This window comes from Pongo abelii, chromosome 18 (genome assembly GCF_028885655.2).
Source record: "Pongo abelii isolate AG06213 chromosome 18, NHGRI_mPonAbe1-v2.0_pri, whole genome shotgun sequence".
In the NCBI taxonomy this organism is placed as follows: Eukaryota; Metazoa; Chordata; class Mammalia; order Primates; family Hominidae; genus Pongo; species Pongo abelii.
The window spans coordinates 754,276-769,633 of record NC_072003.2 but is presented as its reverse complement, the minus strand read 5'-3'; the positions used below and the strand labels follow the sequence as shown (position 1 = coordinate 769,633).

The window sequence follows — 15,358 nt, the reverse complement described above, 5'->3', positions numbered from 1 at the left end:
TCAGATGAGGCAGTGGCCCCAGTGCCCGGCCTGCTGGCCCCACAGTACACCCTCAGGTACTACCTGCTGCACCTGGGCCAGGTTCAAGAGCGGGTCACAGCTCTGAGCCAAAGGGAATGAACTCTGTGTGGGCAGGTTGGGGTGGCTCGTGCCCCTGGGCCTGAGTCCGTGTGCCCCTCCCTAGCCAGTGCCTCAGGACAGTGGACTCCCTACCTAGTGGAGACAGCGCTGTGGACCTGGGCTGTGGGGCAGAGGCTGTGGCCAGACCTGCTGCCCAACCTTGGCCCCAGCCTGGCCACCCACGAGGATGCTAGGCCAGCCAAGAAGCATGGAACCCAGGCCGAGTGAACTCGGCTATAGCCCAGGCCTGCTCACCTGCCACACAACCTCAGGCCTCCGGGTCTCACTGCACGGCAGGGAGGCTGAAGAGGAGGCTGGCCACTATGGGAGCTCAATAAACACTTCCCAAACTCACGCCTGATCACACACCCAGCCTGACCACACACCCAGCCCCCAGCCATCCCGGGTGCCCCCAACTCCCACAGACACAGCACCTGTGGCCCAGGAACAACTCCCACGCCTGACCCCAGGTGCAGAGATGCACAAGGAGGGAAGTCCAGGCCCTCGTGGTGGGGAGGGCCGTCACGGTCTGTTCAGCAGGTGTGGGGGCCCTGACAAGTCTCCAGAGCCCGGGACAGCCCCTGGTGCTGTGTAAAATATTTATTAATTATCCAAAAAGGCTCAGACGGCAAGTCCTGGGGGTAGGGGGGTGGCTGGAACAGGGTCTCCTTTGAGGCCACCCACACCCAAGGGGCACAGCAGCCCTGAGACGTCCGTTCACAAAGGGCAGACGTGAAGGCCCCAGGTGGGCGGCCACCACATGCCCGAGCCCTGGCCTGTGCAGCCTCAGGTAGCCGGTCAGGGCGGTGGGGGGATGTGGGCGCCCAGCAGGTCGTAGGCGAAGACGTTCCAGAAGACGGCGAAGAGCAGGAAGGTGCCGTAGGCCAGCAGCACCACCCACCAGCCGCACTGGTCCCGCAGGCGCTCCTCGTAACTCCGCAGGATGGTCAGGCCCATGCTCACCCCCACCACCGCTCCTGCCAGGTGCGCCATGAAGCTGGGCTGTGGGCCCGAGGCGGGCAGCGGCGGGGAGAAGCGCAGCCACACGGCCCGGCCCACCTCGGAGCTCACTGCAGAGGGACGCGGCAGGTGGGAGGTGCCCTGGCTACAGGCCGAGAGGCCCCCCGGCCCTCCCCCCAGCCCCTACTCACTGCACACCAAGGCCAGCACCATCCTCAGCAACTTGTAGGGACATCTCATCCCAGCCCAGTTCTATGGGGGTGTGCAGACGAGAAGCGGTGAGGCTCACCTGGGGCCCCTCCCCACGCCCCCCACCGGGCAGGCCCGTTACCATGACAACGTTGGCCAGGTGTGCCGAGCACAGGGCGTAGACCCCGCCGGAGCCTCCCACCACCGGGGCCCGCATGTCGGTGATGGAGACGGTTAGGGAGCCTGTGTGAGCAAGCGGCGGGTGAGGGTGCAGCCGGCCAGGGCAGGGGGCGGGGGTGCGCGCCTGCCTCACCTGCCAGCACGCCTGCCAGGTAGAGCAGGCTGATGCGGAGCAGGCCGTGCACCATCTCCAGAGGCACCCCGATCATCAGCTGCAGGAGGGCGTTGAACCCCAGCTGCTCCAGCCTGGCCACACGGAAGCAAACGGGTACGAAGGGTGGGGTCAGCCATCCGGCCCCACCCCCAGCCATCGTCTCAAGTTGCTGCACCTGCCTTGGGGCTAAGCCTTTCTGATGTAATGGCAGATTGGGGCGGGGCGGGGGGGCGGAGCTCACCGGGCAGCAGTGCTACTCACCCAACGTGCATGAACATGTAGGTGAGGAAGCGCCAGGCGCGGGCGCGGTGCCCGGGGTGGTACACGAGGGGGCTCTTCATGTACTCAGGGTGGTAGGTCTGCAGCACCCACTTGTTGAGGCGGGCCCCGTAGCACAGGAACACGATGATCTGGGGACACGAGTGTTAGGCTGGTCATGGTCAGGAGCGCGGGAGGCTCCCGGGGCAGCGGCTGGGGGGCCCACCTGGGCAAGGGTGACCGAGGCCATGAACACGGGGGGTGGGCAGCTGCGGTGACGGTAGAAGTACCAGCGGCGGTCCACCTCACAAGGCAGGATCTCATAGGCCACGTAACGCACAAACCGCTTGTAGACACCTAGGCCTGGCTCGTCCAGCAGCCCGTCCCGGGGCAGTGCCCGCTGTCCATTAGCAATGGCCCGCTTGAAACTGCTGGAGCGCTTGCTGCTGATCTGGGGGCAGGGGCCTGAGTGTGAGCCACGGACCTCCCCATGGCACCCCTGCCTGTGAGGCTCACCCAGCTCCCCGCATCCACAAGCCCCCCCACAGTGAGGAGCTGCCTGCCCGCCTCCTCTGGCCAGGACACCGTGCCCCTGCCACCTGCCCACCGTGGCACTGACCAGGTCCACCAGCTCCTGGTAGCAGACCTGGCCCTGCTCGTTGCTCTGAGCCAGGGCCACCAGCATGTCCAGCTTGGCCGGGTCCAGGGGCAGCTCATGGCTGTGCACCAGGCCAGCGAAGGTGTCTGCACCGATGAAGCCTGTGTTCTCGGGGTCCAGCTGCTGCAGTGAGGAGCCGCCGGCCAAAGCCTGAGTGCGGGCCCGACTCCTGGACCAAAGGGCTGGGCCAGGCTAGCTGGGAGCATCAGGCTCAGGCTCCCAGCACTTTTGGGACAGGGGCCCCGTGCCTGCCTGTTCCCTGGGACCCTGCTTGATCCCAGGAGCTGGCAGGGCACTGGTTTCTGGGTCCCAGTCCTCCAGCTCCTCAGTTGTTTCCCCCGTCTTCCACCCTACCCATCCTGGAAGGCGAGGGCCAAGGTCCAAGACCAGCCAGCTGCCCGCCCTCTCTCCCTCCCCCCGACTCTCCCTTCTCCAGCCAGGAGCCCTGGTCCACTCAGCCCTCTCCTGGGGTCCCAGACACAAGGGCCAAGGTCGTGCAGGGATGAGGTAGGTACTGAGCGGGGCTTTCGGGGAGCTCGGTCCCGCACAAGCTCAGCTCAGCGGCAGGAGGGCCGCATTGGGGGCGGTGCCAGCTCCCCAGACCACCCCCCGACGCACCTGCTCCTGGATGAGCTGCAGCAGCGAGCTCCTGTCCATAGAGCCTGGCCGGGGGCCGGGGTCCGGGGTCGGCGGCCGCGGCCGGGAGGGGCTGCTCTGCGGACGACTCCGCTCCGCCCCAGCCGGCCCGCTCCGCCCGCTCCGCTCGGCGCCGCGCTTGGGCCGCGTCACCGAGTCGCCCGCCTGCCCGCCCCTGCCGCACACGCCGCCACGCGCGGCCAAGACACGCGCGCACACTGCACGCGGACGCACACCCCGGACAGGAACCGCCTCCAGCTAGCACCGCGTCTCAGCGCCGGCCCCCACCCCCGCTCTGGCGCAGCTCCAGCACATTGGACTACCTCCACGGCAGCCGCTAGTAAATGGAGGCACAGGAGTGGGGGCACCTAAAACCCCCCATGCAAGACCGTTCGCCTTCTCACAGCCTTCCTGGGCTCAGGCCTGTGAGGATGTCACCTCCTCCAGGAAGCCTTCCCTGACCACTGCTTGCTGTCCCCCCCTCCCCCCCTCCAGGCTGACCCAGTACTCCCTGCGGTTCATGTTCCCACCGGCTGGAGCTCCTTGCTTGCAGCGGACACACCCCCTCCCCCCTCCCCCCCACCTAGCACAGCAGCAAGGAAGTCCCTCGCCCTGCATGGCCACTACAGCCACCTCTTAGGAGGAAGACGCTGCTGCAGCCACCTTGGCTCCGACGACCAAGCCCAGCCCACTTGTCCACGCCCTGGGCTGGAGGACCCTGACTGCTCTTGCAACTCCATGCAGGACAGCAAAACCTCCCGCCCTAAGGCGGCGCCAGGGCTGGGCACAAGGGGCTTTCTGACACAGAGTGGAACCCCCAGGGGGCAGGGTGCAGTTGGAATGAGGGGACCTGCTCCTGGGAAGGTGGGCCAACCCCTCCACAATGGAGGTGACAGATAAGACACATGTGACAGATAAGACACATGTGACTATGGCAGCCCCTGCAAGGGCCACTCAGAGGGCTCCTCCTAGGGTTGCAGTGGTCCCAGAAGGCAGGCCATAGGGTACAGCGGGCTCAAATACCATCAGTCGAGAGGGACCTCAGGGGCCAATGCCACAAGCTCCAAGTTAGGGCCTGTGTGGGCCAGGACTTGGGAAGGGGCCCCACCTACCACTCCCTAAAGGCAGACAAGGGAGGTGGGGACCAGGCCTTCCGATACGTGTCCGGGTGACCTTGGGAAGGCCATGCCCTGGGTCCCGAGAAGCAGGCATCTGGGCTCAACTCCCAGCCCATCCCTCCCTCTGGACCATCCTGCTTCCCTCAGGTCAGGGCCCCAGGGTCACCCCGCTCTGTGGCAGGCAGTGACCACATCTGGTCACACAAGCCCAGGTTCTCGGCGCAGCTCAGCCAGGCTGGCAGGACGCTCTGGGGAGTGAGTGGGCAGTGCCAGGGCACACTGGACCCTGAGAAGGGGTCAGTCACCAGGGAAACATCTCAGGCACTGGCGCCCCCCAGTCCATGCCGGGCGTGCACCGTTCTCCTGCAGTGGGCTCCGACTCCCAGACCGCAGGGCCTCCAAGGACACCGGGCTCCCAGGCCATAGCGGCCCAGAGTGGACATTCCAGAGGCCATATGCACATGCCTGAGACCTCAGGACAGTGACCCAGGGACGAAAGGAGGGGTGGCGTTTCCAGCCCACATGAAGACAAAGAACACATTCTAGGTTGAATCAAGGCAAGTTGTCTTCAGAGACTGGGATCCGAGATAGAAAAGACACAGTGAAGTTTAATCAGGAACCCAACCTCCGGTCCTCTACTGCAACCACGGAAACAGCTCCAAACTTGAGGGGGGACCCCACCCAACGCCTGCTTTTGGCCCAAAGCTCTGCCTTCCAGCCCTCCTCATACCCACTGGCCACCCAGGACCAGGAAAGGGGGTAGAGCCCTGAGAATTCTGGGTCTGGGGTCACCAGCTCCCACACCTGTGCTCCCCAGCCCAACACACGATGCCCAGCGGTGGGCAATCCCTGACAGCGGTGGCCGGCACCTGGGAGCTCCTGCTCAGCCACCTGCCACAGCCCACCCTGGGGGTCCGGCAGGAGCCAGGGCAGTGCATGGCAGCATGAGGCCCCGCTGCAGATCGACTGCCTTCAGAAACAAAAAGTCCTGGCGCAAAGGCGTTCCCGGAATGGCAGCCTGGCCGGCACCCCAGCTGTGCTGCCCCTGCAGAGCCTCAGCAGCGAGCCACACCCAGGTCAGGAGAGGGGCTTGGGTACCAGGGGCCTCACTGGCTCTTCACCAGGACCCTGTAGAGTGAGAAGCTGAGGACTGCGGCCACAGCGGCCCCGACAACCCCCAGCAGCCCCCGGAGCCAGAAGGAAGAGGGATGCAGCTCTGCGTGGACCAAATGTCTGCAAGAGAGAAGAATCATCTGCAGATGCCTCAGGCACATGCCCCCAGCTTGCTGCTGGGCACCCTCCCATGTCCTGGACTCACAGGGCTCCACAGGCGGGGATCCCAGACCAGAGGCACAGCCGGTGGAGGCCAGGCCCTGGAGGGACATGCCTGGGCACTGGCTCCCTCTGCCACACAAAGCTCCACCCCGCCACTCTGGTCCCAGTTCCAGGCCTGACGCCACAGCTGCCCACTGCTCGGATGACAGACACTGCTAGTCCCCAGGGTTGTGCTGCCAGGTACCCACGGGAAGGCGGCCATGGTGGCGAGCTGGGTGAAGACGGTGGTGCTGGGCTCGGCTGGGCCAGCACAGGAGAACGGCATGGGAGCGGGTAGCCGGTGCTTGCGGCAAAACTCGGCTGGCGATGGGCCAGACACCGCGACACCTTCGGGCAGGTCGGCCTTGGAGGAGACGAAGAGGCAGGGGGTCTGCCCGTCCATGTAATGGTGCTGTGGGCAGAGAGTGGTATGAGGTACAGTCCTAGGGTGGTGGAGGCACAGCTGGAGGGACAGACCCTGCCCCATGGCCACGTGGCCCCTGCAGGGCCCCACCTTGTAGACGCTGGCACAATGTGCAAAGGACTTTGGGTCACTGCCATCAAACATCAAGCAGGCAACGTCACAGGCGGCATCCAGCGATGTGGCCAGCAGACCATCTGTGCCCACCTCACAGAGCTGGGACAGACAGTGGCCTTAGGAAGAGTCCCTGGGGCTCAGTCCCCCTAGGGCCATGCTGGGCCAGATCTGCTAGGCAGGCCTGGGTGTCCCCGGGTCCACCCTCCGGCACAGGCCGCGCCGCCCCAGCACTCACGATCAAGTACTTCTCCTGCCCGTTGACCTGCACTGTGTCGATGGCATAGCCGGGAGGCTGCTCCCTCGTGTCCTGGTGCTAAGGGAGGTGAAGTCCTGACACTCGCTGGCTCCAGTGCCCCCCAGATTGCCCTGCCCTGCTCCTGGAGCCCCTGGGGTGGTGGGGGAGTCTAGGGTGCTTACCTCCAGGCCGCGGCCGAGGAAGGCCTGCAGGAAGGCAGACTTGCCCACTCCACGGGCCCCCACCACCTTGCACAGGAGGACGCTCCGCTGCGTCTGTCCCTTCTCCTGGTCCAGCCTCTTCTCACGGGTGACTGTGAGGATAGACACGGGTTAGGGCGGCTGCCAGGATGCTGGGCCCAGGCCCAGAGAGGGTGGGTACCTACCTGTGATGGCATGGGCCTGGGAGTCCTGCTCACAAAGGGTGGGGTAGCCCAGGTAGCCTAGGTGCCCAAGGCAGCTCCGGACGTCCAGGTAGGTCACCAGGCTGGGGGTGGGCGGGAGGCACAGTGTTACGGTGGCAAGGGTGGTGCGGCGGGCGGGCATGGTGTGGGCCGCACTTACGTCCACTGGCAGAGGTATCCGTGCAGGGGCAACCGGCCGGCCTCTGTGCGGACTGTGCGTGGGAGCTCGGGGCCCCAGGGGGCTGCTGGGAACACACTGAAGAGGCTTTGCAGCTCCACAGGCGAGAGGGCGCCGTCTCGGTCCTGCAGAAGGAGGGATGCGGTGATGTGTGTGCCGGGGAGGGGGCGGGGGCAGGGGCAGGGGAGTCGCCATGCTCTCACCTGGTCGTGCTTCTCAAATACTCTTTGCACAAACTGGTAGCCAAGGTGGTTGAGCTCAGTGCTGCAGCCGGGGGGCACGTGGAGCCTGCAGGGAGGCGACAGCCCGTCTAGTTCCCAGGAAACTGCACCACCATGCTCGGCACATCTGTCACCCTGCTAGCCTCCTCTGTGCAGCTGCACCCTCCCTACAGGACCCAGAGGCTCCTGTACGCCCCCAACCTTGCAGCTTCGATAGGGGAGGATGGTGCCCATCTGGTTCCAGCACGTGGGAGGCCTGGCTAAGGCCCACAGGCCACACCCCAAGCTGCCAACCCCCACCTGACTCAGAGCTCTGCGGATGCTGAGGAGTTCAGGGCACAGCCAGGCAAGGGTACTACCCCAGACGGCCTGCTGAGCGAGACCTTCCCTGACACTCAGGGAGGGTAGGCCTCAACCCTCAACTTCACTCACGGAGGGAAGAGATAGTCGGCTGTCAGCTCCAGTGCATCGCTGTAGCCGAAGCGCCGCAGGATGGTCCACGTGGTCTCGTGCCGCCCGCGCTGGATGAAGAGCGTGTTCAGGAAGAGGAAACCTGCACCGAGACAGAGCAGGGGGAGCACCAGGCACAGCCCCCTCCCCACACTCCCCAGGCACAGGCGGGCACCCAGCCTCACCATCCAGGGTCAGTCGGTCCTCCCACACGCCGCCCGCCACGTTCCTGCACACCACCGTCTTCACGTCCTCCAGGGCCTGTGGGGCCAGGGGGTGCCCAAAGCAGGATTTCTGCTTCCGAGAGAACGTTGTTGGGAGTCAGCCAGCCACCCGGAGACGGCCCGTTCCAGTCACTAACAGCAGCGGAGGTTCAAGGGGGCTGGGCACTGAGGGTGGGGCGGGGGCACACCTGGAAAGCGTTGAGCTCTTCGTCACTGAGCGCCTGGTCCAGGTCCTGATCTGAGAGCCTGAAGATGCGCGTCAGTGCCTGGGCGCACGCGGGCCTCAACTGTGGGGATGTTGGCTCAGCACCCTCAGGTGACCCACGCGTACCCGCCACGCTGCCCCACCCAGCACCCCCTGGGCCCCTGGGGAATCAGTGTGCGGGGCCCCAGCCGATGCTCACCTGCTTGGCCTCAGGGTCATAGAGAGGGGCTGTGGGGTGCAGGACAGCCTTCTGGGCGTAGTAGAACAGCTCTGAGATGTTTCTCAGGTTCTTGGCCGAACACTGGGAAAGTGGGAACAGCCTCAGGGAAGTGGCCCGAGGAGGGCACCGACTGAGGACACAAGGAATGAAGAAGGAGGCCCTGCCCCTACCTCAGCGCCCCGGCTGGGACCTACTCACCTCCACGCAGGTCTCGATCTCCGGAAACTGGCTCATGATGGGGAGGACGGCCTCCATGGAGCTCCCCGACCGCAGGTCTGACTTGTTGCCCACTAGGATGATGGGCACCCTGGGTTGAAGGCCCATGGTCACCAGGGGCAGGGGAGCCGGGGGTCCCAGCCCCTTCCACATCCCCCTCATTACCTGGGCCCCCGCGTGGTCCCCCCATTCACCAGTGGGATCCACTTAGTTCGAATCTGAAAAGTAAAGCCTGGCTGTGAGGTGAGGCTGTCCACAGGCACATGGCTCCCAGCTGGAGCACCAGCCTGGCTGGGGGAGAGCAGAAATAGGAGGTCAAGGCCCACGGAGGGCCCAAGTCCCAGCCACAGGAACAAAGCTGGTGGGAGAAGGCAGGCAGCAGGTGCAGCCTCATCTGTCTGACCCCAGTGGCTCCCAAACACCCCCAAGTCACTGGGGCCCAAGCCTAGGGCCGCCCCCAACACAGGCCCTCTGCGGTTCCCCCCGGGGGTTTGGAAACTGGGGAAGAAAGAGGGCTGCGGGCCTAAATGGTTCAGACTGCGGGACATCCCAGACCCTCTCAGGGGAAGTGGGATCACAGGAGATGGCCGGGTGACTCCACGTCAGGCGACTCCACGTCAGGCTCCCCAAAATGCTGTGAGAGATGGCACTGGCCACGGGTTGGGTGAGGGTCCACCTGGGCCACCAGCGGCCGTGTCTCTGCTGTTGGGGTCTGCACTGAGGGCTCACCTTCTCAATGGTGGCCTCCTCGGAGACGTCATACACCACACACACCACGTTTGCCTGAGGGAACAGTGACGAGGTGTGGGTGACGGGGCTGCTGGCTCACCACCGACGACCCTGGCCGCTCCACGCCATCTCGAGGCTCCAGGAGGCCCCCGAAGCTCACAGGTAGCATGGGTGCGGCTCTGAGGCCGGGAAAGCCCAGCCTTCCCTAAAACCTGCCTCCAGCCTGGTGTTGGCAGAGCAGGCACTCCCCAGTGTCACCCTGGGAGCTGCTGAACCCTCAGAGAAGCCTCTTCCTCGCCCACTGCCAGTGCAGGAACACCAGAAGCATAGCTGTGGTCGGCAAGATCCTTAGAGCAGAGGGCTCAAGACAGACACGGCCACACCTGCAACCCAACACCCTACAAAACAGCCGCCGCCTTGGTCCCTGCCTCCCCCCTCGCTGCAGAGTGACAGGACCGTAGTGAGGGGTACCGGCGGCAGGGGCTGCCCTGGGTGGCTGTGGCCTGTGCCCTTGCCTGGAGATGTCCCCGGCACACGTGCTCTGGTACTGAGAGCTCTGGGTGCCCGGAGGCCGGGACGGTGGGCTGGAGCACACAGCAGGGGGAGGTAGCGCACACACAGCCCACAGGAAGAGTAAACGCTGCTGCCACCCCAGCAGGAGAGAGAGACAGCCCGCGGGGAAGGATCCTCTTATCCCTGGAGCACCACTGGACTGAGCGGTGCCGGCTCCCAGCGGGGTGCGCTGGGGGGGCCCCAACAACCCTCAGTGCGGAGGTCACACAATTATCAGGGCCAAGGACACCCTGAGCACCTCGGTCCAATCCCCCAGCCGGCGAAGCGGATTAGGCCGAGCCCGCGCCCAGCCCCTCCCTCGTCCCGCGCACCACGGGTACCTTGTGGATCTCCTCGCGCAGCTCCTCGTCCGTCTGCTCGGCTTCTAGGGGGAGAAAGAGACCCCACTGCAGACCCAGCAGGCCCGCCGGACCGCTCCGGGCCGGGCCCCCGGGAGGCTACGGCCGCTACCTGAGTAGTCCACGATGTGGGTGGGCACCTTCTCCGGGGTGACGTCCGCGGGGATCGTGATCTCCTCCGCGCGGGGAGGGACCTGCAAGGGACCCGCGCGCTCACCAGGGACCCCCGGCTGGGCCCGCTCCCACCCCCGCGGCGGGCGTGCCCTTTACCTCCTCGGGGAACTCCTCGCCCACCAGGGACAGGATCAGCGACGTCTTCCCCACCTGGGCTGCGCGGGGCGGGGCGGTCAGCACGAGGGCCAAGGTCACGGCGCCCCCCGACCCGCGAGACCCTCACCCCGCGTCCCGGCCGCCGCAGCTCCGAGACCCCCGGGCCGGCGCCTACCCTCGCCCAGTAACAGGATGCGCACGTCCCGCCTCATGGCTGCCGCCCGGAGCCGCTCCCCGACCAGGAACCCGGCCCGGACCCGGTCCTCAGCCTTTCGCTCAGCCCCCGCGCCCGCCCCGCACTTCCGGTTCTCGGCCCCGCGCTGGCCCCACACTTCCGGCCCCGCCCGCACAGCCGCACCAGCGAGCCGGGCGGGCCAGAGCGGACAGGTTGTGCGGCGCGCCACCGCGTGGACGCGCCGGCCACGGCGGGCAGCGCAGGCTCCTGGAGCCCTGGCAGGCGGACGGGCCTTGACAAACAGCCGATTAAGGGACGGGCAGAGGCTGAGCTCAGGCCAGGAGTGACCAGAGACAGCCAGTGCAACAATGCAGCAATAATGCAATAAATGCCCATGTTTATTACAAGATAGAAACATTAAAAATTTCTTAGGCAAAAGAGCAACAGGTATTAAAGTATTTTCAGGTCGCCAAATTTACAACAGCTTGTTCCAGGCAATTTACGTGAATCCTGGCCTGTCCCAGCATGAGGCCATTGACAGCCTGGCTTCTCTGCCAAGCCTGTGTCCAGGTGCCTGACGTGACCAGCCGTGATGCCCAGCACCACAGTCCCTGCTGCATCTCAGCGGCCAGGGACCTCCCACACCAGGATCTCGTTGCGGGCGGCGGTGAAGAGCAGCCTGGCGGACGGTGTAAACCTGCACAGGTGCACTGCATTGTCGTGGCCGGCAAAGTCCTGGGCAGTCCCCGTGGCACAGTCTACCAGCCTCAGCATGCACTCTGTGGGTAGACGGTGCAGGTGGGCCAGGGCCAGGCAGCACTCAGAGGGCTCCCCCAACCCACCCAGACTGTCCCCACTGGGCATGATGCTGGTCGGGGGAGCTGGTGCTAAAAGGGCTCCTGGCTGTGCCCTCCATGTGCCACTGGGATTAGGGGGTCCATCACTGCCAGGCTGTCGGCCTGCAGCTGGGCCACTTCCCTCCTTAAAAGTTGCTGCCACCTGTGCATTAAAGCCCTGTGCTGGGCTCTGTGCCTGGTTCCTCACCTGCCTCATCATCTCCTGACCCCAAGACCCTCTCTAGGGCAGGTGTCCTCACCCCACCCCAGAGACGAGGAGCCCGGGGCACAGGTGAGGCACCTGTCTTGGAGCAGGGCACCAGTCAGCCCACTTGGCCCCCACCTAAGACAGGCCCAAACTGCATCCACCAGCACTCACCAGCAAAGCCAACAGCCAGGAGGTAGCTCCCGGGGGACAGGCTCAGGGACATGGCAAAAAAGGGCAGTGGTATCTTCTCCACCACCTGTGGGCAGCCAGCGTGAGGCTCCAGGCCTGTGGGCTCAGGGCTCAGCCAGGCCCCACCCACCACCCTGGATCCCTGGGGCTCCTGGTGACACGCGGGCAGCTGCGTGTACCTGCTTCTGGCAGAGGTTGTAGATGATCACCTCCTTGTAAACACCGGGGCCCACGTACATCAGTAGCGCCCCATCCCAAGGGCAGAAGGCAGCGAGGGAGGGTGGCAGGTGGCCCTGAGTCTGCAGAGACGCAGCATGCTGTGGTGGGGTGGATGGGTACTAGCCCCACCCACAGTGCCAGGAGCATGGTTTACCTCCGTGGTGGCAGGCATTGGGAAACTCAACCAGTCCACGAGGTCACAGCGGTTCCGCAGCCAGTCGGAGGCCCAGACGCTGACCCGCTGGTCCCCACTGGCAGCCAGCCATAGGTCTGTGCCCTCCACCCCTAAGTCTTCACACTGGGAATGGAGTGGGTGAGGGCTGATAGGTGCCTTCTGCCAAGATGGTGCCTGCCCCCACCAGCACCCCAGCCCTCGCTCCCCAGCCCCCACCAGCACCCCGGCCCCTGCTCCCCAGCCCCCACCAGCACCCCAGCCCCTGCTCCCCAGCCCCTACCAGCACCCCGGCCCCTGCTCCCCAGCTCTTGGGGCTGCTTTACCTCTTTGCACGTGACACAGATGGTAGAGATTGGGGCGCCCTGGTGGTCACTCAGCACACGGAAGGTGGTCCCTGTGCGGGGGTGGCTCACAGCCACGAGCCCATCCTTGTCTCCAGAGAGGACAGTCTGACCTGGGACCATGCCGTCACCCTGTGAGCCCCCAGCCAGGAGACTGGACCTGGGCCAGGTCAGGACGGCACCATCCCCCACACACCCCAACTCCTCACCATCGGTGGAGAAGGCAACAGCGGTCAGTGCCACCGGGTGGGGGTGCATCTTGAGCTCCATGGCCGTGCGGGAGACGCTGAAGATGCGCAGGGAGCCATCACCATAGCCTGCCGCTAGCCGCTGCTGCTCAGGGCGGCCACAGCACGGGGGGCTCCATGCCAGGCAGAGACAGCTCTGGGGACCCACAGTGGGGAAACTTCAGCACTCACAGGGGCCCTGGGGACACACACCCAGGCCAGAGGGAGGAGGTGGCCCTGCCCACGCCAGGCCCCCGCCGAGCAGGCCCCCACCCCGCCCCCGGCCCGGGCGGTCCCCACACACCTGGTTGAGCACCTGGAACTGGATCACAAGCTCCATGCTGGCCAAGGCCCACACCCGCACACTCCCATCCTCACTGCACGTGGCGCAATGGGCCTCGCCGGGGCCGAAGACCACCTCGTTCACCTGGGGGAAGCCGTAGCTAGGCTGGGGGTGTTGCCCCTGGGCAGGGGAAAGGGACGCGGGCATTTCCTATTCCAGCCCCCAGGGCCAGGCTGTCCAAACCAGAGCGTGTGCCTCTGGCCCCGGCCAACTCCACATGGCGGAAAGGAGCAGTGCCGGCCCCCTGTGTGTGTCCCTGCACTAGATCTGGGTGAGTCCAAACCAAAGCAAGCCCACTAGCCAGTCAAACCCGGCGGCATACCGAGGAGAAAGCTGTTCTGACAGCACCTCAAAGACAGGAGTGTGGCCATGCGTCCCTAGCAGGCTGCAGACTGAGGTTGCAGCGAGCACGCCATGCAGTCACATTCCTCCTCCCAAAACCGCTGCACACCGATTGTGGGGAAACGCAGACGTGTCATTATGCAGGTGCCACTGACAGCTGGGACTGCTGGACTGGCAGAAAGGAGACACAGGTGCCACTCACCAGTGAGAGGAAGCGATACAGCCTGGCACCAAATGTGAACTTTAAGTGCAAATGGGAACATGATGCACTTCATTTAAAAAAATCAGTTCAGCCGGGTGCGGTGGCTCAAGCCTGTAATCCCAACCCTTTGGGAGGCCGAGGCGGGCGGATCACGGGGTCAGGAGATCGAGACCATCCTGGCTAACACGGTGAAACCCCAACTCTACTAAAAATACAAAAAATCAGCCAGGCATGGTGGCGGGCGCCTATAGTCCCAGCTACTTGGGAGGCTGAGGCAGGAGAATGGTGTCAACCTGGGAGGCGGAGCTTGCAGTGAGCCAAGATCATGCCACTGCACTCCAGCCTGGGCGACAAGAAACTCCATCTCAAAAAAAAAAAAAAAAAAAAAAAAAAAAAATTCAGTTCAGCTGAGCAATGAGGGACTGCAGGGACTCAGACCAGGACGTCTCAGTCCATCTCCCCGGGAGGGGCCCTGGGCCCTACAAGGAAACGGCGAAGTCCAGGCCTGGGCAGAACCGCACAGGCGGAACCGCACAGGCGGGGCTCGGAATTCCTTGCATTTCCACATCACAGGAAGGCCACCAGTGACCACGGGCTCAGGTCACAGACTCAGGACCCGAATTTCCCAGCCCTGGTGGATGGACACACACGTGATCTATCCGTACAATGGAACAGTATTTGGCTATAAAGAGGGATGACTGGCTTGGCACACACAGCAGCCGGGATGACCCTGGAAACCACGCTCGGGGAGAGAAGCCAGGTGAGCCAGTTCCTACAGAACATCCTGAATGGGAAAACCCAGACACAGAAAGCCACTCAGTGGTTACCAGGGGCTGGGGAGGCGGGAAACGGGGAGTGACCGAGGAACAGGCACACACGGGCTTTCCTCTGGCTCCACAGCTGCTGAATATGCCAAAACCCACCCACTGAAGTGCACAGAGCTCATGCTATGACAACTATACCTCAACAAACCTGCTTCCAGAAAAGTAAATAACCCTCACCTGTCTCAAACTCAACTTTCTTTGCTGGCTATCGTCATCTCCAAATACTAAAGACAGGTTTCTAAAGAAAGAAGCGAGGGGCAACTGGAAGATGGGACTCGGCATCAAGGAACAATCAATCTCGTGGGGCCCAGCTGACCACACGCACAGCTCTTAGACCCACAGGAGGAAGCCCACGGCCACAGCTGCTGGGCCAATGCCACGCCAGAAACCTGGTCCGGCAGGGGAATGGCTGGCACCTGTCCTGCTGCCCCAATTCCGCCCAGGACGCCACCTCTCCTAAGGCTGCAGCTGGCGGGTGAGGTGGCGACACAGTGGCTGCCCCAACCCCATGAGGCCACAGAGCTTCCAGACCAGGAGGTCCCAGAGAGATGAGTGCTGTGTGCTTCTTGGAGACGCAGCTCCAGCACCATGGGGCTGCAGGCCAGAGCTGGGCCTTACAGGACTGGACCCAACACCGACCAGAACCTGACAAGACCTGACCCAGAGAGAGCAGAACTTGACCCAGTAGCTGCCTGGGCCTCCTGACCTCTTGAGCCCCAGGGAACAATCCCATGAGACTAAGTCAGCAAAGCCAGTCTATGGGAGGTGCGGGGACAGACGATGTGGGGTTTTTCATCTTTTTTTTTCCTTTGAGATGGAGTCTCGCTCTGTCGCCCAGGCTGGAGTGCAGTGGTGCGATCTTGGTTCACTGCAACCTCTGCCTCCTGGGT

At 64.4% G+C, this 15,358-nt stretch overlaps 3 protein-coding genes across 26 annotated transcripts in view; all 3 read right to left on the bottom strand.

Annotated features, from left to right (window-relative positions):
* Positions 1-705: 705 nt before the first annotated feature.
* RHBDL1 (rhomboid like 1) lies at positions 706-3,620 on the bottom strand. 3 transcript variants are annotated; one of them, XM_024233321.3, is made up of 8 exons: positions 3,138-3,620; positions 2,481-2,642; positions 2,088-2,312; positions 1,865-2,013; positions 1,583-1,695; positions 1,412-1,512; positions 1,272-1,332; positions 706-1,190 (listed from the first exon to the last, which is right to left on the bottom strand). In XM_024233321.3, the coding sequence occupies exons 1-8, from the start codon at positions 3,174-3,176 to the stop codon at positions 919-921; spliced, it is 1,122 nt and encodes a 373-aa protein (XP_024089089.1). In that variant the 5' UTR covers positions 3,177-3,620; the 3' UTR covers positions 706-918. The 3 variants fall into 3 exon arrangements, with proteins under 3 accessions (XP_024089089.1, XP_054389267.1, XP_063573227.1); XM_054533292.2 differs by having other exon boundaries at positions 1,412-1,695; XM_063717157.1 differs by lacking the exon at positions 1,412-1,512.
* A 1,196-nt stretch (positions 3,621-4,816) lies between these two features.
* Positions 4,817-10,980, bottom strand: RHOT2 (ras homolog family member T2). Of its 10 annotated transcripts, none has more exons than XM_063717111.1 (19): positions 10,563-10,980; positions 10,388-10,446; positions 10,230-10,311; positions 10,100-10,143; positions 9,207-9,260; positions 8,643-8,695; positions 8,460-8,568; positions 8,241-8,342; positions 8,025-8,123; positions 7,798-7,909; positions 7,595-7,715; positions 7,145-7,229; positions 6,924-7,066; positions 6,746-6,846; positions 6,543-6,673; positions 6,361-6,438; positions 6,102-6,224; positions 5,797-5,999; positions 4,817-5,506 (listed from the first exon to the last, which is right to left on the bottom strand). In XM_063717111.1, the coding sequence occupies exons 1-19, from the start codon at positions 10,978-10,980 to the stop codon at positions 5,380-5,382; spliced, it is 2,244 nt and encodes a 747-aa protein (XP_063573181.1). In that variant the 3' UTR covers positions 4,817-5,379.
* Positions 10,943-15,358, bottom strand: part of WDR90 (WD repeat domain 90) — an 18,373-nt gene continuing 13,957 nt past the window's right edge. For 8 of the 13 annotated variants that reach the window (XM_063717145.1, XM_063717147.1, XM_063717148.1 and 5 more), the window contains 7 exons: positions 13,062-13,184; positions 12,740-12,914; positions 12,513-12,643; positions 12,169-12,312; positions 11,975-12,094; positions 11,778-11,862; positions 10,943-11,341 (listed from right to left, as the gene is read on the bottom strand). In XM_063717145.1, coding sequence (XP_063573215.1) covers positions 11,184-11,341; positions 11,778-11,862; positions 11,975-12,094; positions 12,169-12,312; positions 12,513-12,643; positions 12,740-12,914; positions 13,062-13,184 — 936 coding nt within the window. In that variant the 3' untranslated portion in view covers positions 10,943-11,183. The remainder of the gene's footprint in view (positions 11,342-11,777; positions 11,863-11,974; positions 12,095-12,168; positions 12,313-12,512; positions 12,644-12,739; positions 12,915-13,061; positions 13,185-15,358) is intronic. The other 5 variants (XM_063717143.1, XM_063717144.1, XM_063717152.1 and 2 more) reach the window with 3 other exon arrangements.

Bases quoted from the DNA above. Each gene is read 5' to 3' on its own strand.
- RHBDL1 (XM_054533292.2), bottom strand. From the start codon at position 3,176: ATGGACAGGAGCTCGCTGCTGCAGCTCATCCAGGAGCAG. The intron at 2,643-3,137 runs GTGCGTCGGGGG...TCCTCACTGCAG, and splicing joins TGCAGCTCATCCAGGAGCAG to CAGCTGGACCCCGAGAACAC. The intron at 1,696-1,864 runs GTGAGTAGCACT...CCGTGTGGCCAG, and splicing joins TACATGTTCATGCACGTTGG to GCTGGAGCAGCTGGGGTTCA.
- RHOT2 (XM_063717110.1), bottom strand. From the start codon at position 10,980: ATGTTTCTATCTTGTAATAAACATGGGCATTTATTGCATTATTGCTGC. The intron at 8,696-9,206 runs GTGAGCCCTCAG...TTTACTTTTCAG, and splicing joins AGGAGGCCACCATTGAGAAG to ATTCGAACTAAGTGGATCCC. The intron at 6,225-6,360 runs GTGAGTGCTGGG...TGTCTGTCCCAG, and splicing joins GGCAGGAGAAGTACTTGATC to CTCTGTGAGGTGGGCACAGA.